At 46.7% G+C, this 21,860-nt stretch overlaps 3 protein-coding genes across 5 annotated transcripts; 2 read left to right on the forward strand and 1 right to left on the reverse strand.

Annotated features, from left to right (window-relative positions):
- Positions 1–1,519: 1,519 nt before the first annotated feature.
- Positions 1,520–8,422, forward strand: extl3 (exostosin-like glycosyltransferase 3). The gene is made up of 5 exons (XM_086100004.1): positions 1,520–3,740; positions 3,947–4,074; positions 4,807–4,951; positions 5,039–5,167; positions 6,191–8,422. Exons 1-5 carry the CDS (start codon positions 1,602–1,604, stop codon positions 6,398–6,400), a joined length of 2,751 nt encoding a protein of 916 aa, XP_085956130.1. The 5' UTR covers positions 1,520–1,601; the 3' UTR covers positions 6,401–8,422.
- On the reverse strand, positions 7,868–15,915 carry LOC147187631 (synaptotagmin-14-like). 3 transcript variants are annotated; one of them, XM_086100007.1, is made up of 9 exons: positions 15,862–15,915; positions 14,477–14,523; positions 13,144–14,049; positions 12,734–12,868; positions 12,315–12,550; positions 11,740–12,177; positions 11,486–11,666; positions 11,313–11,369; positions 7,868–10,966 (listed from the first exon to the last, which is right to left on the reverse strand). In XM_086100007.1, the coding sequence occupies exons 3-9, from the start codon at positions 14,000–14,002 to the stop codon at positions 10,635–10,637; spliced, it is 2,238 nt and encodes a 745-aa protein (XP_085956133.1). In that variant the 5' UTR covers positions 14,003–14,049; positions 14,477–14,523; positions 15,862–15,915; the 3' UTR covers positions 7,868–10,634. The 3 variants fall into 3 exon arrangements, with proteins under 3 accessions (XP_085956133.1, XP_085956131.1, XP_085956132.1); XM_086100005.1 differs by having other exon boundaries at positions 13,144–14,602; positions 15,862–15,881; XM_086100006.1 differs by lacking the exon at positions 15,862–15,915 and having other exon boundaries at positions 14,477–14,588.
- A 2,258-nt stretch (positions 15,916–18,173) lies between these two features.
- Positions 18,174–21,191, forward strand: LOC147187632 (cytosolic 5'-nucleotidase 1A-like). The gene is made up of 6 exons (XM_086100008.1): positions 18,174–18,400; positions 18,535–18,702; positions 19,381–19,510; positions 19,583–19,705; positions 19,792–19,976; positions 20,364–21,191. Exons 1-6 carry the CDS (start codon positions 18,287–18,289, stop codon positions 20,724–20,726), a joined length of 1,083 nt encoding a protein of 360 aa, XP_085956134.1. The 5' UTR covers positions 18,174–18,286; the 3' UTR covers positions 20,727–21,191.
- The last annotated feature ends 669 nt before the right edge of the window (positions 21,192–21,860 follow it).

Here is a 21,860-nt window from a genome sequence, read left to right on the forward strand (position 1 = left end):
CCTGTGTGGAGTTTGCATGTTCTCCCCGGGCCTGCGTGGGTTTTCTCCGGGTGCTCCGGTTTCCTCCCACATTCCAAAAACATGCATGGCAGGTTGATTGGACGCTCTAAATTGTCCCTAGGTGTGAGTGTGGGCGTGGATGGTTGTTCGTCTCTGTGTGCCCTGCGATTGGCTGGCAACTGATTCAGGGTGTCCCCCGCCTACTGCCCGAAGGCGGCTGGGATAGGCTCCAGCACCCCCCGCGACCCTAGTGAGGATCAAGCGGTTCGGAAAATGGATGGATGGATGGATGTTTTTGACGGACAGTCAAATAAAACCCGTATTTATCCCCCACGTTCGACCGCAGCCCTAAAAATGTCAATCAGCCTCCTGAAAAATGACAAATGAGTGAGCCTACTTTGGGTTCTCCAGTACTGAATTGTAACCTTATATTCACACTGTTCATATAAAGGCAAGTGTCAAGTCTGTTGAATCGTTTGCTGCATCACAGCTTAGAGGTACAGATGGTAATGTGGCATTATTATTGATCCACAGGAACTAAGTACAGGGCATACAAAAAATCCATTGTCGCAAGAAAATATTCACGCTGATGAGCTTGCTCCAACCGGAGGGATTAAGAGCTGGGTCAACTTCCGCCAATGTGTTGTTGTGTTTCTTCGCGGGTTTCGGGCCACAGAATAGGCTGAGCATCAGAAACATTTGCCGACATCTGCTTGCCATTACCCACACAACCCCCCACTGTCACGACAGTTGTGCTCCAAATAATCATCCCATCTCTTTTTGCCACTCCCACTCATGACTGAGCAGCAGGATGCCAAGCAGCATTCTTAGGGGCACGTGCACGAGGATCTTTTTGGACTAACGACGGCAGAAACAAGTTGCTGGAGCCTATGCCAGCTGACTTTGGCCAGAAGGCGGACTGCATTGGTCGCCAGCCAGTTGCAGAGTGCATATAGAGACAAACCACCATTCACACCCACATTCACACCATGACTTAGCAGGAAGCGATCCCATACCGTCCGCACGCAAGTCCGGCAAGTGTACCACCTGATAGAAAAAAAAAATGTTTTCCAAATATAAATGTTGTACCCTTATTTGCGTCTTTTCTGTTTCTCAGGTTTCCTGTTTGAGAAGAACATTTTCCTGGGGTCAGAAAATGGTTCGACTCCAGACGGAAGCAACGGGGCCACCCGATTTGACCTCTCTTTGAGCCGCCATGCTCGCCCCTCGTCACCCATTGAGGGGTGCCACTCCTCAGAAGTGGAACCGTTTTCTGATTTGCAAAGGGTGCATCGCATAAATATGGCCTAAGATTGTTTAGGCTCTCACAGAGTCGGGTACAGATTACTTTACAGGCGAAGCTGGGTTCTCTGTGGATATCCACAGAACCCAGAAGAAGAAGAGGCAAACCCTGCCATTTTTTATTTTTTTAAATTTTTGAAGGTCAACACATGAACCAAGCTTTGATGATATAACATCCACCCCCACCCCCACCCCCCCCCCCCCCCCCCCCCCCTCTGCCTGACAAGGTCGAATCATGGCTGCTGCAGAACCCCATAGCATTGATTTCTTGATGAGACAAGGGGCGGACTGATTCAAAAATGCAGCGTAACGGCGGCGGACTCGGGGGTGGCGGACAGCCATGGGTGTTGAGGCGTGTGCGTCTCACCTGGCTCAGTTTCATGCTTTTCTTTATCCTGGTTTTCTTCCCGCTGATTGCCCACTACTACCTCACGACCATCGATGAAGCCGGGAGTCCTGATAAGCGGATCTTCGGGCCCCGGCCCGGTGGCGAATTGTGCGAGGCCAAACATGTGCAAGATCTGTGCCGCATCCGCGAGTCCGTCAGCGAAGAGCTGCTCCAGCTGGAGGCCAAGAGACAGGAGCTCAACGGGGAGATCGCCAGGCTCAACCTGCGCATTGAGGCCTGCAAGCGGAGCATCGACAGCGCCAAGCAGGACCTACTGCAGCTGAAGAATGTCATCAGTCAGACGGAGCATTCCTATAAAGAACTAATGTCCCAAAACCAGCCAAAGCTCTCCTTGCCTGTCCGGTTGCTGCCTGACAAGGAAGATCCTGGGCTCCCACCGCCGAAATCTTCCCGATCCTGCCGCCTGCACACTTGCTTTGACTACGCCCGTTGTCCCCTCACATCTGGATTTCCAGTTTACGTTTACGACACAGGCTCCTATCCGTGGGGGGAATATATTGATCCGCTGGTGAAGCAGGCTTTTGCCGCGTCGGTTAAGAATAATATTTACGTAACGAATGACCCCAGCATCGCGTGTCTGTATTTGGTGTTGGTCGGGGAACTACAGGAAGCGCCGACTTCTTTCCCGCCAAATCCGTCGGATTTGGAGAGGCAACTTAAAGCGCTTCCTTATTGGAGGTCAGACGGGCACAATCATGTACTGGTTCACCTTTCGCGAAAGTCCATGACACAGAATTTCCTGTATAATGTCAGCACGGGGCGAGCAGCAGTCGTTCAGTCCACCTACATGGAGCAGCAGTATCGAGAAGGATTTGACATGGTCGCATCCCCGCTGGTTCACGCCCTCTCTGAGCCCAACTTTTTGCAGTTGCCTCATCAGGTACCCGTAAAAAGGAAATACCTCCTCACCTTCCAGGGGGAGAGGGTCGAGTCGCTGAGGAGCAGCTTGCGAGAGGCTCCTCCGCAGTCGTTTGAGGAAGAGATGGACGGCGATCCGCCGGCTGACTATGACGATCGCATCATTGGCACGTTAAAAGCAGTGCAGGATAGTCAGTTGGATCAGGTGCTCATAGAGTTCACCTGTAAAAACCCCACGCCGAGTTTGCCCACTGAGTGGTCTCTTTGTGGAGAGCGAGAGGACAGGCTGGAGGTCCTTAAGGCATCTACTTTTGCCTTGGTCATTGCTCCAGGAGATGGGCAAGTGGTTGCCTCGGCGGGCTGCGGAATGAGACTTTTCGAAGCTCTCGAGGTCGGGGCCATCCCCGTTGTGCTCGGGGACCACTCCAAACTACCTTACCACCAGTTTATTCGATGGAGCGAAGCTGCCATTATGGTCCCTAAACCACGTGTGACAGAACTCCATTTCCTGCTGCGCAGCCTATCGGACAATGACATGCTAGCTATGAGACGACAGGGTCGCTTTCTGTGGGAGACCTACTTTTCCACCTCCGAGAACATACTTAATACGATCCTTGCCAACATTCGCACCAGGATTCAGGTTCCTGCCGCGCCCATCAATGAAGAGCCTGCGCAAGAAATCCCCCATAAAGCAGGGAAGCTAGCAGGGACCGATGCTAACTTAGCAGACAACGGGGATCTTGATTTGGGTCCTGTAGAGACGGAGCCTCCGTACGCCTCCCCACGCTTTCTCCGCAACTTTACGTACACGTCGGTGAGCACATACCAAACATGGAACCGCGCTCCCGGCCCTTTTCATTTGTTTCCCCATACCCCGCTGGACCCCGTTCTGCCTTCCGAAGCCAAATTTCTGGGTTCGGGGACAGGTTTCAGGCCCATCGGTGGAGGCACGGGAGGATCCGGGAAGGAGTTCCAAGCATCGTTAGGCGGGAACGTTCCCAGAGAACAGTTTACTGTGGTCATGCTGACGTATGAGAGGGAGGAAGTGCTCATGAACTCCTTGGAGCGGCTGAACGGACTGCCATACCTCAACAAGGTGGTCGTCGTGTGGAATTCACCCAAGCCTCCTTCTGATGACCTGCTGTGGCCTGACATCGGGCTGCCCATTGTGGTGAGTTTCAGTCCGGCAAACAAGCCAGCGGTCGTAGTTTGAAGAGCCCCTTTGAACCACCCCCTTTGAAATTCCAGTACAAGTTACCAATGTGACGTATCAGGCAATCCGAGTTCATTCAAAATTGTCAGTAGCCAAGGACGCATTTTATAGACTGTTCGTTTATCATTTTTCAACCCCAAATTTTTTTTTTCATCATTCTGCAGGTCGTCCGCACCGAAAAGAACAGCCTCAACAACCGTTTCCTTCCCTGGGATGTCGTGGAGACCGAGGCCATCCTTTCGATTGACGATGACGCCCACCTACGTCATGATGAGATCATGTTTGGCTTCAGGTCTGTTGTGTGGACTCTGTTCAAATAGCCCAGTGCCCATCATTGAATATATACAGTTTATGGTGTGTGCAAGCCCTGTAAGCAAAGCGGAACACAATGACGCTGATACGTGCATCGAAAAATGTTGTGGTTCAGTTCCAGAAAAAAAACATATCCCTGAATAGAGTCAATCTGATCAAAGCTTAGGCGATAACCAGAGAAGGAAATCAAAAATACCAAGACAAAAATGTTGCCATCTCGTCATAAATAAAGTATGTGGTTCGACCCGCTCCCCCTTGCCTTCAAAATATGTCCACAACTCACTGTAGTAACAGCTTGTACAGACTTGTGTGCAGGTGTGTATGTGTGTGTACGTACACGGGAGAAAATGACTCCAAAGTGCTCCAGAATTACTTTGGAATGTGCCCCTCGGCTCTACTTGGAGCTCAGGAGAAGAATAATTTGCAGTGTCTGCCTTCCAAGAGATCTTGGAGGAGCTCAGTAAAGGTATTAAATATTTGAGCTTTTTGGCACCCAAAGTGGGTCTCGGCATTGTGCGCTGTGATCGTTAGGAAATGTCTAATTATGTTGTAATTGGCTCTCCTGCCTCGGTCTGAGGTTCGGTTGGTCCAAAGCAGCCACAAGCCAAAACCACGACGACTTGACTCTCACCCAAAGCCGCAACAGCTTGACTTTCCGCGGCCTCCAGTTGCGTCTTTTCACACAGACTCCTGTTTGTTTTCCTTATCTCAGAGTGTGGCGAGAGGCCAGAGATCGTATTGTCGGTTTCCCCGGGAGATATCATGCCTGGGATATCAACCATCAGTCCTGGCTCTACAACTCCAACTACTCCTGTGAGCTCTCCATGGTCCTGACAGGAGCGGCGTTCTTCCACAAGGTTCGCACCCACCCGTCCGCCCACCCCCGAGAGTAAAATGCCGTATCACCTACACAGCATGTGTACCTTGATATGTTTCCCCATCAGTATTACGCCTACTTGTACTCCTACGTGATGCCCCAGGCCATCAGAGATATGGTGGACGAGTACATCAACTGTGAGGACATCGCCATGAACTTCCTGGTCTCGCACATCACCCGCAAACCACCAATCAAGGTCAGTGATAGCGAGCAGTCAGCCGTGCTCGCTCTTCCACCTTTGTCTGTGCGGCGTGCGTGCACTCATGGCCGACATCAAGGCGCACTGAAGATGCATAATTTACTCCCTTAGGTTTTGTGCTGTTCAACTTTGGAGGTTGGACAGCATGTCTGTCCCCTCGGTCTCACCGTTTTTCAAACTGACGCAAAGATAAATCACAAAATAAGATGAAATCGCAACTTTTATAAAGCACATTTGTTTCCAGGAGGTGGGAGGGAAGCGACATTGACTTGATTGATTTTTGGGTGTTTCATCAGAGAACAAGCTTACTCTGTAGATTACGCATCCGCATCGGCGGGTGGACCTATTTTAGCAGCTAGCAGTCAGTCTTTTGTTACCATAACGACCTGGAGTGGATCATTGCGACCAAAGTGGCTTCCCAGAGTGTGGAATAAAAGTGGCCGCCTACAAGGACAATAAAAGCGTTTTTTTCCTCGTAGAGGCAGTTCTTCAAACATACTAGTGTGTCGTGATAGATTATCAGGGGGGCATTTATCCAATTTAACGTAATTCGTGAGTAGTTTCTTATTTAACTCATGACTGCAATCTGTTTTCCAAGTAGAGTTCCTCATATTGCCAGCTGTTTTAGGGCATTTCGCATGTATTCTGTGACCATTTAAGCACCAAACTTACCAAAGAGTAGAATTTCTTTCACTCGAAAGTTTTTCAAGCTTTTTGAGTTGTTTTCACCAAAAATAGCTGTTTCTAACCAAAAAGCGGAGAAAACAGCTTTTGTGAAATGTCATGTCCAACAGAACAGTGACTTTGATACCAATATTATTTATTTTGCTCTTGTGACACCTCAAACTATAAAACACAAAAAAGATGAGAAAGGAATCGTGATGGCAAAATCGAATGGTTCAAGGTGAATGTCTGTGGCTTCTTCATACACGGGGTTCTTCAATTCAATGGATTAAATGTCGTCTTTTCTCACCAGCCAACACATTCTCTATTTCTCTTCGTCTGCCTCGCCCTCCTCAGGTCACGTCTCGCTGGACTTTCCGCTGCCCCGGTTGCCCTCAGGCACTGTCGCACGACGATTCGCACTTCCACGAGCGCCACAAGTGCATCAACTTCTTCGTCAAGGTGTATGGCTACATGCCGCTGCTGTACACGCAGTTCCGTGTGGACTCTGTGCTTTTCAAAACGCGCCTGCCACACGACAAGACCAAATGCTTCAAGTTCATCTAGCGGCGGGCCGAAGAGCCAAAGCGAAAATGATGACGAAGTTGAATGGATGCATCGAAAGAGGACCCCCACTGCCAACCTCGAGAAAAAGCCCTTCAAGTGGTTCCCCCACCCCTCCCTTTTTTTTTTGTGTGTGTGTGTGTCCTCATCAAGCTTCGTCATGAACCACTACAGATGTTTTATAATCCTGAAAGTGGTGAGTGTACAGAACTGGGGATAAATTCTATCTAAAAGATGGAAACTACTTGGTCACCTATGTTGACCCACAGACAGTTTCATTGCTTCTGGTTGGTCATTTCACAGTGATGAGCTGTATTCCGAGTACATATACTGTATGTGATGGAAGCACTGATTGTCAAAAGTATTTTATTGAGTTTTTTTTTTATGTGCAAATGGACATTTTTTTCCCCCCATCCATCCCTGACTTAGAACCTTTGGGGTAATTCCTGTTGAGTTCAGCAAGTCACCATAATGCCTGAATTTTGTCATGGAAACCAGCTGATAGCAGTTTTGTTGTGTGCGTGTGTGTGTGTATATGTGTGTCCACAGTCTGTTGTGGCCTGCTTTTTCGTCATTTTTTTTTCCATAAAGGAGTATTTGGGCCACTCTTAAAAGAAAAAAAAAGATAAGAACTTCTAAAAGCTGTAACATTGTAAAAGTAAAGTCCTAACGACAACAGTCCTCCGATAAGTTTCCAGTCTGTGGTGTATTCTGTGAACTCTAATCAGGCCAAGCAATATCGAAAATGGATGAGAAATAAAATCACCTCAGAGCTGAGCAACAAATGGAGTAACTTTTTGTGGTGTTATTGGAAACACAAAACTCCCTCCAGAGAAGATGTTCATTTCTCTGTGCCCGCACCGCAAATGCTACTTGCTCCATGCCACCGCTCCTTTGTACTTTCTACATAATTATGAATCGCATGGCCAAAATTTAAAACAATTAAAGAAGAAAATACAATGGCATGAGGAAACGATGGTCTACTAGTTTTTCCTCAGCGTAGCCCAAATGCTCCTTTGTATTGTAGCAATGTCATTTCAGAGAGTGTCTGGTTGTATTGTCCATTTGTGACATGCACAATCTCAGCTGCCAAACACCGCACAAAGTCAATCCACTACCCCACGGTGACGTGAAACTGTTAGAATTAAGGTGAAATAATGGAGGTGCACTACAGAACATTGCATGTCCTGACTTGACTGCTCTTCGTCTCACCGTGTATGACCGACTTGTACAGAACTCTCCCAAACGCATATGTCTAAATGTCACTTTAAAGTGTCGCCATATTGGTTTCACTTTTATTTTTTGAGAAAGTAATCGCTCCATGAATGTTTTCTTTGCCAAACAGGTACAAACGATGCAGTCCGGTACGCCCGCAAGCGAGGTGATTCATTTGAGCTTCAGAATTGTGAGTTGAAAGTCTTTTAAGGAAACAAACTAGATGCCGCAGTTCTTAAGAAACACATGCTCGAGTCCATGGTTCCCGTATATTTATTGAGTACATGATTAACTTTTTCCTTTTTTTTTTTTTGTAATTGACTGACACATGCAATAAAAGGACAGGAAATTTGAGTCTCGGGGGGGCCAAGGAAAACTAGCTTGTGCCACTTTCCTCCCAGGGGGGTGTTCTTATGTCCAAACGTTTTCATAGGCAGGAGTCCAAGTAGGGCCAAATTTAGGAGGCAGTTTTTTTTTTTGAAGTTCCAAACATGCCGTTCTGTCTGTCTGCAATGCCACGTTACACTTTTTATTGAAGACCAACGAGGCTTCGTAACTGCACAACGCCATCTGAGGCACTAAATGGTTCGGCTGGTATTTTTTTAATCTTCCCACGGGGGTTGGGGTTTGTGGCACAGCTGGTTTTCCATGGCTAGTAGCATGGAAAATTTATTGCACAAATGCTGCAGCCGTTCTGCAAGGTGCATCGAGGAAATCTGCATCCTCGAGTGTGTGGAAAGAGGGTCATTATTCTGAACCAGCAGGAGACAGGAGTCAGGTGAATGGAAATAAAAAAATATATTAACATCATTTTGACTTTTTTTTTTTTTTGTCTCGAACAGGAGTCATCTGGTTTTTCTTGTGTCTGATTGCTAAATGTCGTCGTTGTGAAGTAATTTCTGCGGCATACTGTATGTTTGATATAGTCCATGCAGGAAGACTGAAAAGGTGCCCTTGGACCCAACACAAAGTGAAACTGTTGTTCTAAACCTTGGTGTTGTTTTGTCCCCCCAATCAATAGTGTAAAATTTAAACAGAATGTGTTCCATAAGTCACCTCCAAAATTGCTTTAAAAATAAATAGCTAAATACATGATTAGTCCTATTTGCAGAGGAGAAAATATTTGTGTTCAGATATCTGTGCAAGTAAGGTAACAACATTGCCACAATACATAATTCTCTTACTGCAGTTGGCTGGCAACCATTTCAGGGTGTTTTGTTTTATTTATTTTTTTGTCATCAAATGTGGCTGGCTTCTTGTACATAGAATTTTTCCCACCGCTATTTTAAGCCCAGGTCTCTTGAGATGATTAGAATTTTGTACCAATTTGGGGTTGTTTGACTTTGGAGGTCCAGCGTCCTTTCTCCCTACGGATACGCAGTCTTTTCGCTCGGAATGAGGAAATAAGACGATGCCGCCGACACGGCAGTTTGCATATCTCTCCACAGAAAGTGCCGCATTTGTGCATGAATGGACTCGGCACACTTGTCAGAAGGCTGACTTGTGAAAGAGGCTCAGTGTGTTTTGACACGAGAAGACGAGCTGCACTTGAATAACCCTCACCGAGCAGCTGTGCCCTATTCTGGAAGACTGCAGGGACATGGTTTGACTCCACTTCCTTTTGCATCATGTGGCGCCAGTTTTACGAGGTCTTTGTGGAAATCCGGTAAACCTCTAGACTGATTAAAAAAAGGATGATCTTGCATAATGCATGTAAACAAAGCACAGCCTGTGAACATCGTTGCAGCATGTCGGATAGGCCCTTTTTTTTTTCTTTTTAAACAGTCAAAGTGTTTTTGCCTGTCAATGTCTGTGACCCGCAGAGTGTCTGCTATGCTGGTGGCTGCAAAAGGAGGAGCCCGCCCGCTCCAAGCTCTCTGCCTCCCAAAGGTACCAAGAGCGAAAATGTCTTTATGCCGCGTGGAAAGGCTCTTCACATTGTAAACAGTTGCTGCAGACTGCATGCAAATTACTACAGGCGTGATGGTGTAGTATTGACGGGAACACATGACCCTGTTGAAATACACGTTTTTTTTTCCCCCCCTGATTCATTGCAATCCCCTTACAATGGCATGTTACGGGGAAATAATATATATTGGGCAGCACAGCGAGTGAGTGGTGATCATATCTGCCTCACAGCATTGAGGTTCTGATTGAAATCTCTACTTTGACATTTCATTGTGGAGTCGACACATTCTCGCCGTGCTTGTGTGGTTTTCTCCGAGCTTTTACAGCTTCCTGATACACACTGATTCATCACATGGGTGTCAATGGGTCCTTTCATGTGAAAACTGAAAATGGATGGATGGACAATCCCTGTATTGTGATACTATCACTATGTGACTGTATGGCAAAGCTACTCTAAGTCCCATGCCAGTAAAAAAATAAATAAAATCTTGTCTTTTAACAGGGGTGTGTTCTATTTTTATATCGACAGTAAACACGTCACTTTCCTTCTTCATGGCTGCTTCAGGCTCTCAAAACTTCCACCCACAAGGTCTCAACAGGTAGCACCTGCCTCCTACAGCATGAGGTGTCCTGACCACTTTTTTCCCCACAATATGGGCCAGATTTACAAAGATCCCAAATGGCAGGCACTAAATTGCGCACTCACGCTAACAGATTGCGCGCACTCTTAGTGGGCATCATATGCACGATCGACACCCAGAAAACTGCTCCGGCAGAGTCCAGAACCAATTGTCACAGTGAGCTCAAAATGACCCAGAATGCAAGGAAATGCGGAGTTGAAAGGAGTTTTGTCATAGGTGATATGACATGAGTCCTACTTGTGACTGGCTCGGAGTCAGCCCATAGATAATTCAGTAGCTCCAAAATTGCATTGCTGACTAGCCAGTATGTCACGTTAATTTTTGTTTCTGGCATTTCAAATTGCGATTTTGCGTGTTTGGCACGCGCGTTCCTGGGTGCCCTCGGTTAGAAGCTCGGCTTCCACATCTGTTTGTGTGAGCAATCGGGTTTGGGCCCTTTCCTGCTTGCATAAACCTTCAGTCAATCAGGACAATCAGTAAATCAGGCCCTTTGTGTCGGTGAGGGTGTGCCAGTGACACACCTGCTGGCCCTCAGCCTCCTTCATCTCGATCCAGTGGGCCAGTTCCTCCTCGCCGGTGCTGCTGTGGCCCAAGGAGACCCAGCCCAGGCGCTCCCGAGGCCTCATGCTGCTGCGGCGGGAGAAGACTGACAGAACCAGTGACACGTCAGTCAACTGGAAGAGCGCCACCTGGAAGACGAAGGTTTCTTTGTAGGAGGGGCTGGGCTGCCCACGGCATACCGCCGTCTTGAACTTGGACATCTCCTTGCCTTTGGAGTCCAGCATGGTCAGAGTCACGTAGGTGTCTGCAAAAGGATGATGTTGGGAGAGAGCCATCAAGTGGTAGAAAGTGAGTGTGGCGGCGAGCGTCACACGCTGCAGCAAAGTGCTTGGAAATTGACAATCAGGAGTTGCAGCTCAAAAAATAAGGAAATCATAGAAAATAGGGCTGAGGAACACCGGGGAAAAAATGAATTGTGATTATTATTCTCCGCAAGAAATCGTGATTTTCCGGGCCTTAACATAAACATTATTTAATTGAACTAAAATTCATCAAACTTTCCATCAGATTTGAATTAATTTATGTAAGTTTCACCTCCTTCAAGCTCGTAAAGTTGACTAAACGCCTATTCTGTAGACATAGGTTCTTACCTCTCATGATATAAAGCTGTCCCCCAACGAAATGCTTTAAACAACAAAACAGACCATCTATAGCACACAAGATTGGAAACAAGGAGAAGCAGGAGGTGAAAAGCAGCACGCAGAGTCAAAACAGTTGCAGTGCCACGCCAAAAATCGAAGCGATGAGAAGCTGCTGGACTTACTGACGGGTTTATCGGATGCTGTACTTTTAAAATGGCTCCCCTGGATCACCTCAGCGGACAGATGTCCCGTGGCAGAGTTGTACACGAGTCCCAGGAGGATTTCTGGCGAGGACGAGTCCTCGGTGGAGCGATAGGACACGGCCCCTGCGCTGCGGGACACGCTCACCATTGAGCCGCAACCCTGAGAAACATGAAAAGCGGTTGCATGTCATGCCATGCTTCGGACAAAATGTGCTGATATAAAAAGGTCTTACTGTAAGTTCCGATCCAGGCTCGAGGGTGACAGGCAAAGCGATTTTCCCCTGCAGGTTTAGCTTGGTGAGGTGGAACACCTTCTCGCCCAGGACCTTCTCTTTTTTCATCCTTCTGATGCTGTACAGGCGAAATCGAACGGCACAATCGCTCAGCACCTCCTGTTCCACTCGAGAGAACTTGAACGTCTCGGTGAAAACCGGACACGGGCCCTTCTGGACGCCCGTCTTGGCCCGCTGCTTCTTGGTAGGCAGCAGGACGAGGTGGACCTGCCACGAGATGTTGCCCGCCTGTTTGAGAGCGGGGATGTCCGTCGCCGCGGTGACCGTGACGGCGAGCCACTGCTCGTTGGAATCATACTCGAAGGCCACATCCAGCGTGCCGTACTTGGCAAGGGGTTCCGGCTCGTAGGCCGAAGGCAGCGGTGGACCGGAGCTGTCCTGAAAAAAAAAATTACATTCATTATCGTTCATTTTGAGTTTTATTTTAGTTTGTACTAGCTTTCAAAGCAGATTTGTTAGTATTTAATAGTCAATGTGCCTTTTCAAAGGACCCCAAACAGGAACCTTGCTCTCACCTCGGGCCCCATCACGGCAGTGCTGTCGCTGGGTATGTCCTCCTCGCAACCTTTGTTGAGGTAGCTCTTCGTGTCCTGGTCCACGCTGGCCTCACTGGAGCAGCGCTGAGGGGATGACGCCCTACCGACTCGGGAACGGGAGGAAGACACGCAGGCCACCGAGACCCGGTCCTGATAGGGGGGAGGCTGGCCCTCCGTGAGCGAAGGCGCTTTCTGTAATTTCTGGATGCGGCTGGCTGCTTTCATCGCCAACACAGAGAGATTTCAGGTGAGTGAGATGTTGTTCCACACACGCGCACGAAAAGTTGACGCTATTTCATCAAATGAGCACCTCCACAATAGAATGTTGTCGTTCCATCGGAGATGAGGCGCGAGGCTTTTTTGTCATACACCAAAACAACTGTTCAAGGGGCACTCACCATCTTGGTTGGAGGCCTCACTGCTGTCGTCTTCCTGTTCTGTGGCCACCTTGTTTTTGCTGCGGCACACTGTGGCCGCAGACTGGACCACAGGCTCCGGGTCTCTTTCCTCCTCGCTTTCTGTCAAAACCGCCTCTGATAGGACACGCAGGCAAAAAAGAAAAAAAAAAAAGAACTTTTGTCTCAATGAATGTAACATGACAGCAAACACAACTGTGCCATGCGTATCACATGAAATTAAGCGATTGGACTGTCGGGTGAAAAAAAATAGATGATAATTCTCCAAATGAAAGAACACCACAACAATAGTCAAGAAATTACAGAAGCTTAATCGAGTGACGACGTCCAGTCCAGTCAAGTCAATTTAAAGGACGGAAAGTTGAAAGCATCCAAGCGGCACACCATCTAACCTTGTTTGCTTTTGTCTTTCTTCTTACGCTTCCTGCCTTTCTCCTTCTTCTCTGCTTTCTTAGCTGCTTTCTCCTTCTTTTTATCCAACTTTTTCTTTTTCACTTGAGTTCTAGAGGCATCCGGCGTGTCCTCATCATCACCTTCTCTCTCAAGGCTGTACCTCTCCCCGTCATCTCGTTCATTCTTTTCCTCCTCCTGTTCAGGGAACATCCTCTCACTTTCAGCGCCCGACGACTGAGGCGGTTCATCACACCCGTCGCGTCCGCCGGGCTGTGTCGTGTCTTCACCTTGCCTCGCTTCTTGGCCTGTTTTTTTAAATTCATCAGCTTCTGTCTGCTCTTCCTGTCCCTCTTTGGAAGGCTCCTGGTTTTTCATAGTCGCGCCGGCCTTCTCCAAGCGCTTCTCTCTGCTCTCTTTCCTCCTCATCTCCCTCTCCTCCAGCAACTCTTTCTCCTCCTTCTTCCTCCTCTCCTCCTCCGCTAACTCGGCTTCCGTCTTCTTCACCCGCCAGCATCCGTCCCTCCATTCCCACTCCAGCTGGCTTTGTTCGTACTCCGCCTCGGCGACGTCACCGCTTGGGTTGTTTCTCGAGTTTGAACTCGTTTCCGGCCACAAACTACTACTCGCAGCTTTCCCGTCCTGCGTGGTGGACGTCTGCGCCCAATCCCGATCTCCGTCCTCCTCCTCCTGGACCTTGTTGATGATGGTGCTGACCTGCTCGGTCAGCTGCTCGCTAACGGCGTACGTCACGTCGCTGACGGCGTTGGCCAGGTCGTCCACTTTGCTGCTGACCGTGTCCAAGATGGAGGAAATGCTGACGGACGGAAGGTTCTGCTGAAAGCTCTTGAAGAAGGCCATCTCGCCGCAGGGGTCCAGTTGACCGGCAGGTTAGCTCATCACGGGCACTGACACGGACAAGCGCTCGTTAACAGGAGGGAGCGGCAGCGGCATCCTACGCGCCACAACCACATTTCATGTGCACTAAGACAGTGAAGTCCAAATGTACTTAGACAACAGCTCAAGTCATTATTACCCAGTGAAATGGCTGGATTTTTATTCAATTATTAATTTGAGTTCGTTTTTAGGGCGGGTTTAATCGTTTTATTAGGGGGTTTTTTTTTCATCCATCCATCCATTTTCCAATCTGCTTTTTATCCTCACAAGGGTCACTTTAGAGCGTTCCATCAACCTGCCTGCATTTTTTTGGAAAGTGGGAGAAGAGAAAATTGGACTACCCGGAGAAAACCCACGCGGGTCACTTTAGAATGAACTGCAACTATAGATTGTAATGAAGGAAGCAACTGTATATAGACAATTGCGCCAGCATGTTACCTGTCTTGTTGCTCACGGTGTCAGGATTGTCCACTGACCGTTTGTTGCTGAGGTAAAGAAAAAACAGAGCCATCAGTGCCATGAAGGCAGCGATGGAGGACAGGACACCCAGAAGCTCAGGAGACACTGAGGAGGAGATAAGCACAATGGGACAAAGGGGGGGGGGGGGGGGGGGGGGGGAGTATTATTTATTTCGGGGCTTCACGAGCAAGTTTACACGGCGTAAATAAGAGAGGGGGGGAAACGTCTTAGTCCGGACTGCTGCGGCAATCGGAGTTCTCTCCACTTCGAAGGTGCATCAGCTCTGTATGTAGGCCAGTCGCGGTGCATGTTATCATGCCTGTGCTATTTTTATGAGAGCCTGACTGCATCGTAGACCTAGTTTGCGCACTGGCAGCGCATTTCGCCTTTGTTAATCAGCCTGCTTCTCCCACACACTTTGAGTACAATGTCATACAGAGGTTGACTCAATGAAATGAGGAGAAAATACACAACCCCCCCCACCCCAATCCAGCCGTCCATTTTCTGTAGCGCTTGTCCTCGTTATGCTTGCAAGTGAGCTGGAGTTTATCCCAGCTGACTGTAAAGCAGAGGCAGGGTATGCCCTGGATTGGTCGCCAGTTAATCCCAGGGCACGTGTAAATTAATAACCATTCATACTCGCATTCATATGTACTCTTGTTCATTTATCTGCAAATCAGTATGTCGAGAACAATACAGCCTGACAAAAGATGCAAACTGCACACCTGATGGAAGATTAAATCCTAAAAGATAAAGAATCCTCTGCTGCAGTCGTCTTACCATGTGAATATCCTCTTTCAAGTCGAAATTATTTCCAAAGAAGCTCCTCTCGTCTGCTAGATAGTGAAGAAAGCTATTCTATTTGGAAATGCTGGAACTGCCAGCCTCCCTGCTATCTCTAAAAGAAAATATGCCGTAAACATGTAGCGAGCTTATTGTCACATTGGATATGGCAACGCTCTACAAATGTCAACAGTGGCTGAATAATTCAAAGCCCTGAGGTAAATTGACCTCTCAGCCCCGTACGTTGGAAAGTGGAGACGCAGGGAGCCAACATTAGAAACTCTCGTTTTTTTTAATGGGGTGGGTAGGACTCTTGCAAACTTTATTAATGTGATACCATATTCTATGTTGTATTAACTTCTGCAATGGTGCGGGAAAATAAGATACGCTTGTCTAGGAAAAGAGGTATACGAGTTGCTGACACATGGCCCTCAACTCTGAATAAATCATCGACACGTTGCTGCCTCCTTGTGCTGAAGTGAACTTGATACGCAATTCATAATTCAGCAACATGCCAAGGGAACAAACTCCAAAATCAAATGGGTGCCAGCACGTAGACGTGCATGCTCGCTTGGCGTTACCTCGTCGTGCACAGATGAGCTCGTGAACGCCGCAGTTCCTCCCGCCCCCTGGTGAGAGAAGATGAGAAATAGGGGTACAGACTTTGGACTTTTCATTTTGGGAATTCCAATGCTTTTTTCCCCCATTTCTGGAATAGAAAATGGAATTAATACTGTATATAAAAGTCTGAGGAAAGAAGCTCTACAGCGCCCAGACAGGCACAACAACACCCTCTAGCAGTGAGAAAAGGTACATATTCATTGGCAGTATCAATTGACAGTGGTTTGGATACTGATTTTGGGTAGTCATGATCAGATTCAAGACACTTTTCAAATAATTGCTATTAGCTAATGAAGAGTGGAATTACGGCTTGAAGGAGGTTGCTTTTTATTCGCTTGAGATAAATGACATCAACTGCAACGTCCTATGTTGGGGAAATGTGAGGAGGCGAATAAGAATAAATAGAGGCCCAACTGGAGGTTGATTTGTTTTCTGCTGCACAACTGACAGAAGCACCCAGGCCCAATCACTTAAAACTCTCTGCAGGCAATTCATCCACTGGCCAAATGCTTGCCAATGCCAAAAAAAAAGTGTCGCATCAGCAAAACTGAGAGCACCACTTTTAAGTCTCATGCCTTATGAGAAGCAATAATAGAGGAAAGCATTTTCATGCAGGCTTGTAATTTTTACAAAGCGAATTTGGGATCAAATTTAGTAGAGATGATTAACCACTTATGTAAAATGATGACGCTGTGAACTCAGTTCTTTAAGAATCAACTATATCTAGAGACCCTAGGTTTGTCTGCGACACGTCTGTCGGCTCAAAACCGGGGATACATTCGTGTAGGCTCACGTCGGCATTAAGTGTCCACATAAGTGTTACCAGAACTGTGCAGCCCACTAGTGAATGTGCACATTCGTTCACGTGCAATTGAATTGTAAATGTGCATGCTGACGATGTCCACGGCGGGACACTGGAAGTCACGTGCCACCTTGCTGAGGCCGTTTCCATTGAAGCTTCTTTTGGAATGAGACCATAAACTCACCACGTGGGTCACGTCCTTTGTCCGTACAATTTCGTGACAAGAACAGCCCGTCCCCGGTACTAACACTCCACCGCTAACCCGCACAGTCCCAGCAAAAACAAAAGTGTTCGGCACACCTGAACCCACGTGAATGGCATAGTAATGAAAATTAATCGGCGTTTGAGTGTCCATTCATTCGGTTTTAGTTACAATCTGAGAGCACCTGAACGCACCACTCCATCGTGACTTGACGAGCATCGGCGCATCCCGTGTTGGGATTGTAACATTCCTCAGCATCATGCAGCTCCTCGCGAAAGCCATCACCATGCCGCGCGCGCGCGCGCGCGCGCGCCCCCCCCCCCCTAAAAAAATACCCCGTTTTAAAAACACCCTTGATGTGGCTTTAAACGAGGGCGTCGACCTGTCCCGCAGGAAAGTTTCACGAGAATCATCCACGCCCCCCATCACCGCCCCCCATCACCACCCCCCAACACAACACCTGAGAGCAAACACTTACCGTCCACCGCCATGATGCTCTGTCCCGGACTCTACCAAGTGTGAGGGAGGGGGGTGCGTGATGGTCTTCATGTCAACACATTGGGGTCATTCATGCGTAAAATACATACACACTGTGTTATATTGTTCAATATGGCAAATGCACTACAGCAGACCTCTGAAGTAATGAACGAGACCAGGGCTGGGAAACTTAATACACGTATAAAATATCAACTATCTTAACCCAACAACAAGGGATTTGAAGCAAACAACAAATAATGCACATACAGTACTGTAGAGGTTTTTTTCCAGTGCAAAAAAACTCTCGCATAAAAATTATCATTCAAGGATGGCCAAAACTACTGACCAGAAACCAACAGTGCAACAACTCACGTTGAACATTTTTTCACAAAAATCAACCCATTCCTAATTTTGATATAACTAGGGATGCTATGCTTCTCCTGCATATTATTCCAAATCTGAAAAAAATAAACCACATTACGTCTAGTTATGTTGTAGTACATGTCTGACATCTAGTGGTGCTTGGTAAGATGACAACTTAATAGTAAAGTCGTCCTCCGCATACTTGTAATTTGGGATATTAGGTGCACCAACTGTTTGGCTGGTGAGATATTTTAGTCAATTATTCATTTAAATAGTTGCGGGACTGTTAGTGGGTGTTATATTAATCCGATACTAAAAAATAATAATAATGATCACATTACAGTCTATTAAAAGAGGGTACCCACTTTACTTCCGGCATTGACTCAAGAATGCGCTGACGTCATCGTAGCGACACACCTACTACACTTTTGTTTTACTTCCGCAAACTTTTTTTTTCTTTCTCCCCCCCCAGTTGCTTGTTATTGGTCGGACTTATTACAAAGCTCTCTCTGGCTAAACAGATCTATTTTCGTTTCGGAAAATGAGCGACATAAAGATAAACGAGTCAAGTCAAGTGGAGGACAACGCGGAGGAGAAAGACTGGGCCGCGGCCAAAGCGTTTTTTGAACACCTCAAAACAAACAAACCGAGACCGGTAAGTACACGAGTTTGAGCCTCGAGCGTTAACTTCGCGTATTTGTTATATTAGGGACTTTGACTGAAAACGTGACGTCAGTGACAATGTTGTTTTTATGTTTATGATTTTGACTGTTGCCCGTGCCTCTCCAGCCTAAACCCGGGTTTGCTGTCACCATCGCTGTATCATCCCGGACCCTCTTCAACATGGTGGCGGAGAGGCTCATCTATGAAAAGGAAGGAGTGGAGAACTACGTGGCTTATCAGGTTGAACACGAGAATGAGCCTTTGAAACCGGGACCTGCTTTCCCATTCGTCAAGGTGAGCTGGCAGGTATTTGACAGCAAGTCTCTGCAGGGTACTTGCTTGCAAGGTGTGGTGCTTGCAATGCTTCACTTGGTCTCACAGTACTGTATGCACACAGAACTACCCACATTGAAACGCAATCCACTTTGTGATGCTGGTCAACTTCCTAGTGCAATTTAAATGTATTTGCATAGGTTTTGTCCAAGTACTTTGGTGAATGTATTTTAAGACTTGCATGTCACGTTAATTGAAGACTCAAAATTGTCAGTGTGAACGCTTGCTTGTCCGTGGGTGAATCAGGTTGCCAGGCCTCGTCGCAATTCACTCACAAAACAGCTTTCCAGACATAGGCAACTCATCTCAACCTGAAATTCAAGGTCGACCATTGTCATCAAAGTATTGTACTTTGTATGTTGATGGTTTAAATTAGGAAAGGTGACTTTTTTTTCCTAGTTACTGTTTATACATCTTCAAGGGGTGTTAAAACGATGCAAATGTCTTGGTGTTCTCTTTCCGTAGCACATTTTTGAAATCCCTTGCTTGTGTAACATAGGGAAGTTGCATATACTGTAGAATATAGCAATCAGGTTGAAGTCACTGAAACTATAAAATGCAATGGCTGAAGAACATACACTTAAAAGAAGACAACAAAATATACATACAAAACTTTCACCGTACTCCCACAACATGCAGGCGCTGATGACGGTCAACGCTCGGCTGAGGGAGCTCTACCCGGACAGCGAGGAGTTGTTTGACATTGTCCTCATGACAAACAACCACGCCCAAGTTGGAGTGCGCCTCATCAACAGCATCAATCACTATGGTACGCCGGCTGTTGGTGTGATGTTGAACAGCTTTGAACTGCTAACAACTCTTCAACGGAACTTCCTTTCAGATTTGACCATCGAGAGATTCTGTATGACTGGAGGGAAAAGTCCCATCGGCTACCTCAAAGCGTACATGACCAATCTGTATCTCTCCAAGAATGCTGAGAAAGTCACAGAGGCCATTGACGAAGGCATGTGATGGAGTTATGAAGATATGACATTGTCCTTCATGTACATGCGCTTTGGCATTTGATTTTTTTTTATGCTTCTGCTTCAGGCATTGCTGCGGCCACAATGTTCATGCCCGAGACAGAGAATGAGCTGTGCGACAATCAGCTGCGGGTGGCCTTCGATGGTGACGCCGTCCTCTTCTCGGATGAGTCGGAGATCATTGTGAAGCAAAGTGGCCTGGACAGCTTTTTTGAGCACGAGAAGAAATTTGAGAACAAACCACTTGCTCAGGTACCTGCTCTTGTCTTTTAAGGAGACATCAAGTATAGTTTACAATTAAATGTTTTTTTCCTCATACTAGAGGCGGATGAAGTTGGCCAAGTCACACTGAACTGACTTTTTTCTGTATTCGGACTCCATACACAATTCAAACTAAAACAGTTGAATGTTGTGCCTGTAATACATATCTTTATTGTCATAAGTGCGAGGGACCAAAAAATAAGCAATTTTATTCATTGTGTATCTTTTTTAATTAGTCGGCTAATGAATGCGTATTCTGCATTTTATTCTTCCAAATATAAGAATTGTATTTTAAATCCCCATTGACAGGCACTAATGCTAAACTTGGTGTGAAATTGTCAATCATGTCAAATAATTAAACACTTGTGATGGTTTTAGGGCCCCTTGAAGTGCTTCCTGGAGGCTTTAGGGAAGCTCCAGAGAAAATTTTACGCCAAAAACGAGCGTTTGGATTGCCCCATAAGAACCTTCCTGGTCACGGCCCGGAGCGCCGCCAGCTCAGGGGCTCGAGTGCTGAAGACCCTTCGCAGTTGGGGACTGGAGGTGGACGAGGCTCTCTTCCTGGCCGGAGCCCCAAAAGGGCCCCTGCTGCAGAAGATAAAACCGCACATCTACTTTGACGACCAGATGTTTCACATTGAGGGGGCCAAAGAACTGGGCACCATCTCCGCTCACGTCCCCTACGGAATCGGACAGAAGTACCACAGGGGCAAACTCATCGAGCAGCCAAAAAAGGAGTGAACTGCTTAAGGACAAAAGATGATACGTTGAATTTGTACTACAGTTTTATATTCTGAGGAAAAAGGATTATAGAGAATATCATCTTGTCATAATGTTTGCAGTTTACTGGAGATGTTTGTTAGGGTATAGGGCTTTTGTATTTTGTATTTTCTAGTTTTGAAATAACTTTTCAAACCATCTTACTGTGTATTTTAAAGGCGAGAGATTCACCAGCCCACACACTGTTTCACTCAGTTTTGTACTGAACCGTGCTAAAAAAGTTAACGTATTTTGTTGCTTTTTCCTGTTGTAGTCATGGAAGCACACCATGATCTTTTCTAGCATTAATTGTTTTGTTTTGACTTGAAGACTTTGTATTGGTCATCACGTGATAGCCAAGCGTTCAACAGTTACTTCCTGTCAGCACTTTTGCGATTGTATTTACCTAGTTTTATGTCATGTTTGATATAAAAGCGTCAAACACTACTTCATTCAATTGTTTTGTTTTACTTTGTGTTTTCTGCTCAACCTAAACAAACCTTTTTTTATTATATGTTGACAGTGACGCCTGTTGACCGCAATGTCTCTCCTGTACGGTAGTCGGCGCTGTCTACCACAAAATGTTGTAATTCGCCTTTTTTACGACAAGACTCGCCCGTGAGCATGATTGATTTTGATTTGAGATTTTTTTTTCTTGATCAACTAAAACCACCGGCAAACTAAGGAGAGGGTAAGAATAACCCTTTCTTGACCTTGAAATGTTCATTCTAAAGTACGTTTCACGTTGCTTTCCTAGCGAGTAACTGTTTAAGGCAGGGGTGTCAAACTCAGTTCCTGGAGGGCCGCTGTCCTGCATGTTTTCCCAAGTCTCCCTGTTGCAGCACACCTGATTCAAGTGAACAGGTTCAATGTCAGGCTTCCGCAGAGCTTGCTGGTGATCTGATCATTTGAATCGGCGGTGTTGCAACAGGGAGACTTGGAAAACACGCTTTATTATACTGCCCTTCCCTTTACCTTGGACGCATTGGCAGTACAGTATGGACAATAAATTGACAAAAGAAAAACAACCCATTTTAATTGTACTAAACTTAATAAAATAACACTGCTCATCATACAAAAAATGTCACTCTCGAAAACCTATATGGAACATAGTGA

Source organism: Hippocampus guttulatus, chromosome 20 (genome assembly GCF_054856545.1).
Source record: "Hippocampus guttulatus isolate MCC_2025c chromosome 20, RoL_Hgut_1.0, whole genome shotgun sequence".
NCBI classification, from domain to species: Eukaryota; Metazoa; Chordata; class Actinopteri; order Syngnathiformes; family Syngnathidae; genus Hippocampus; species Hippocampus guttulatus.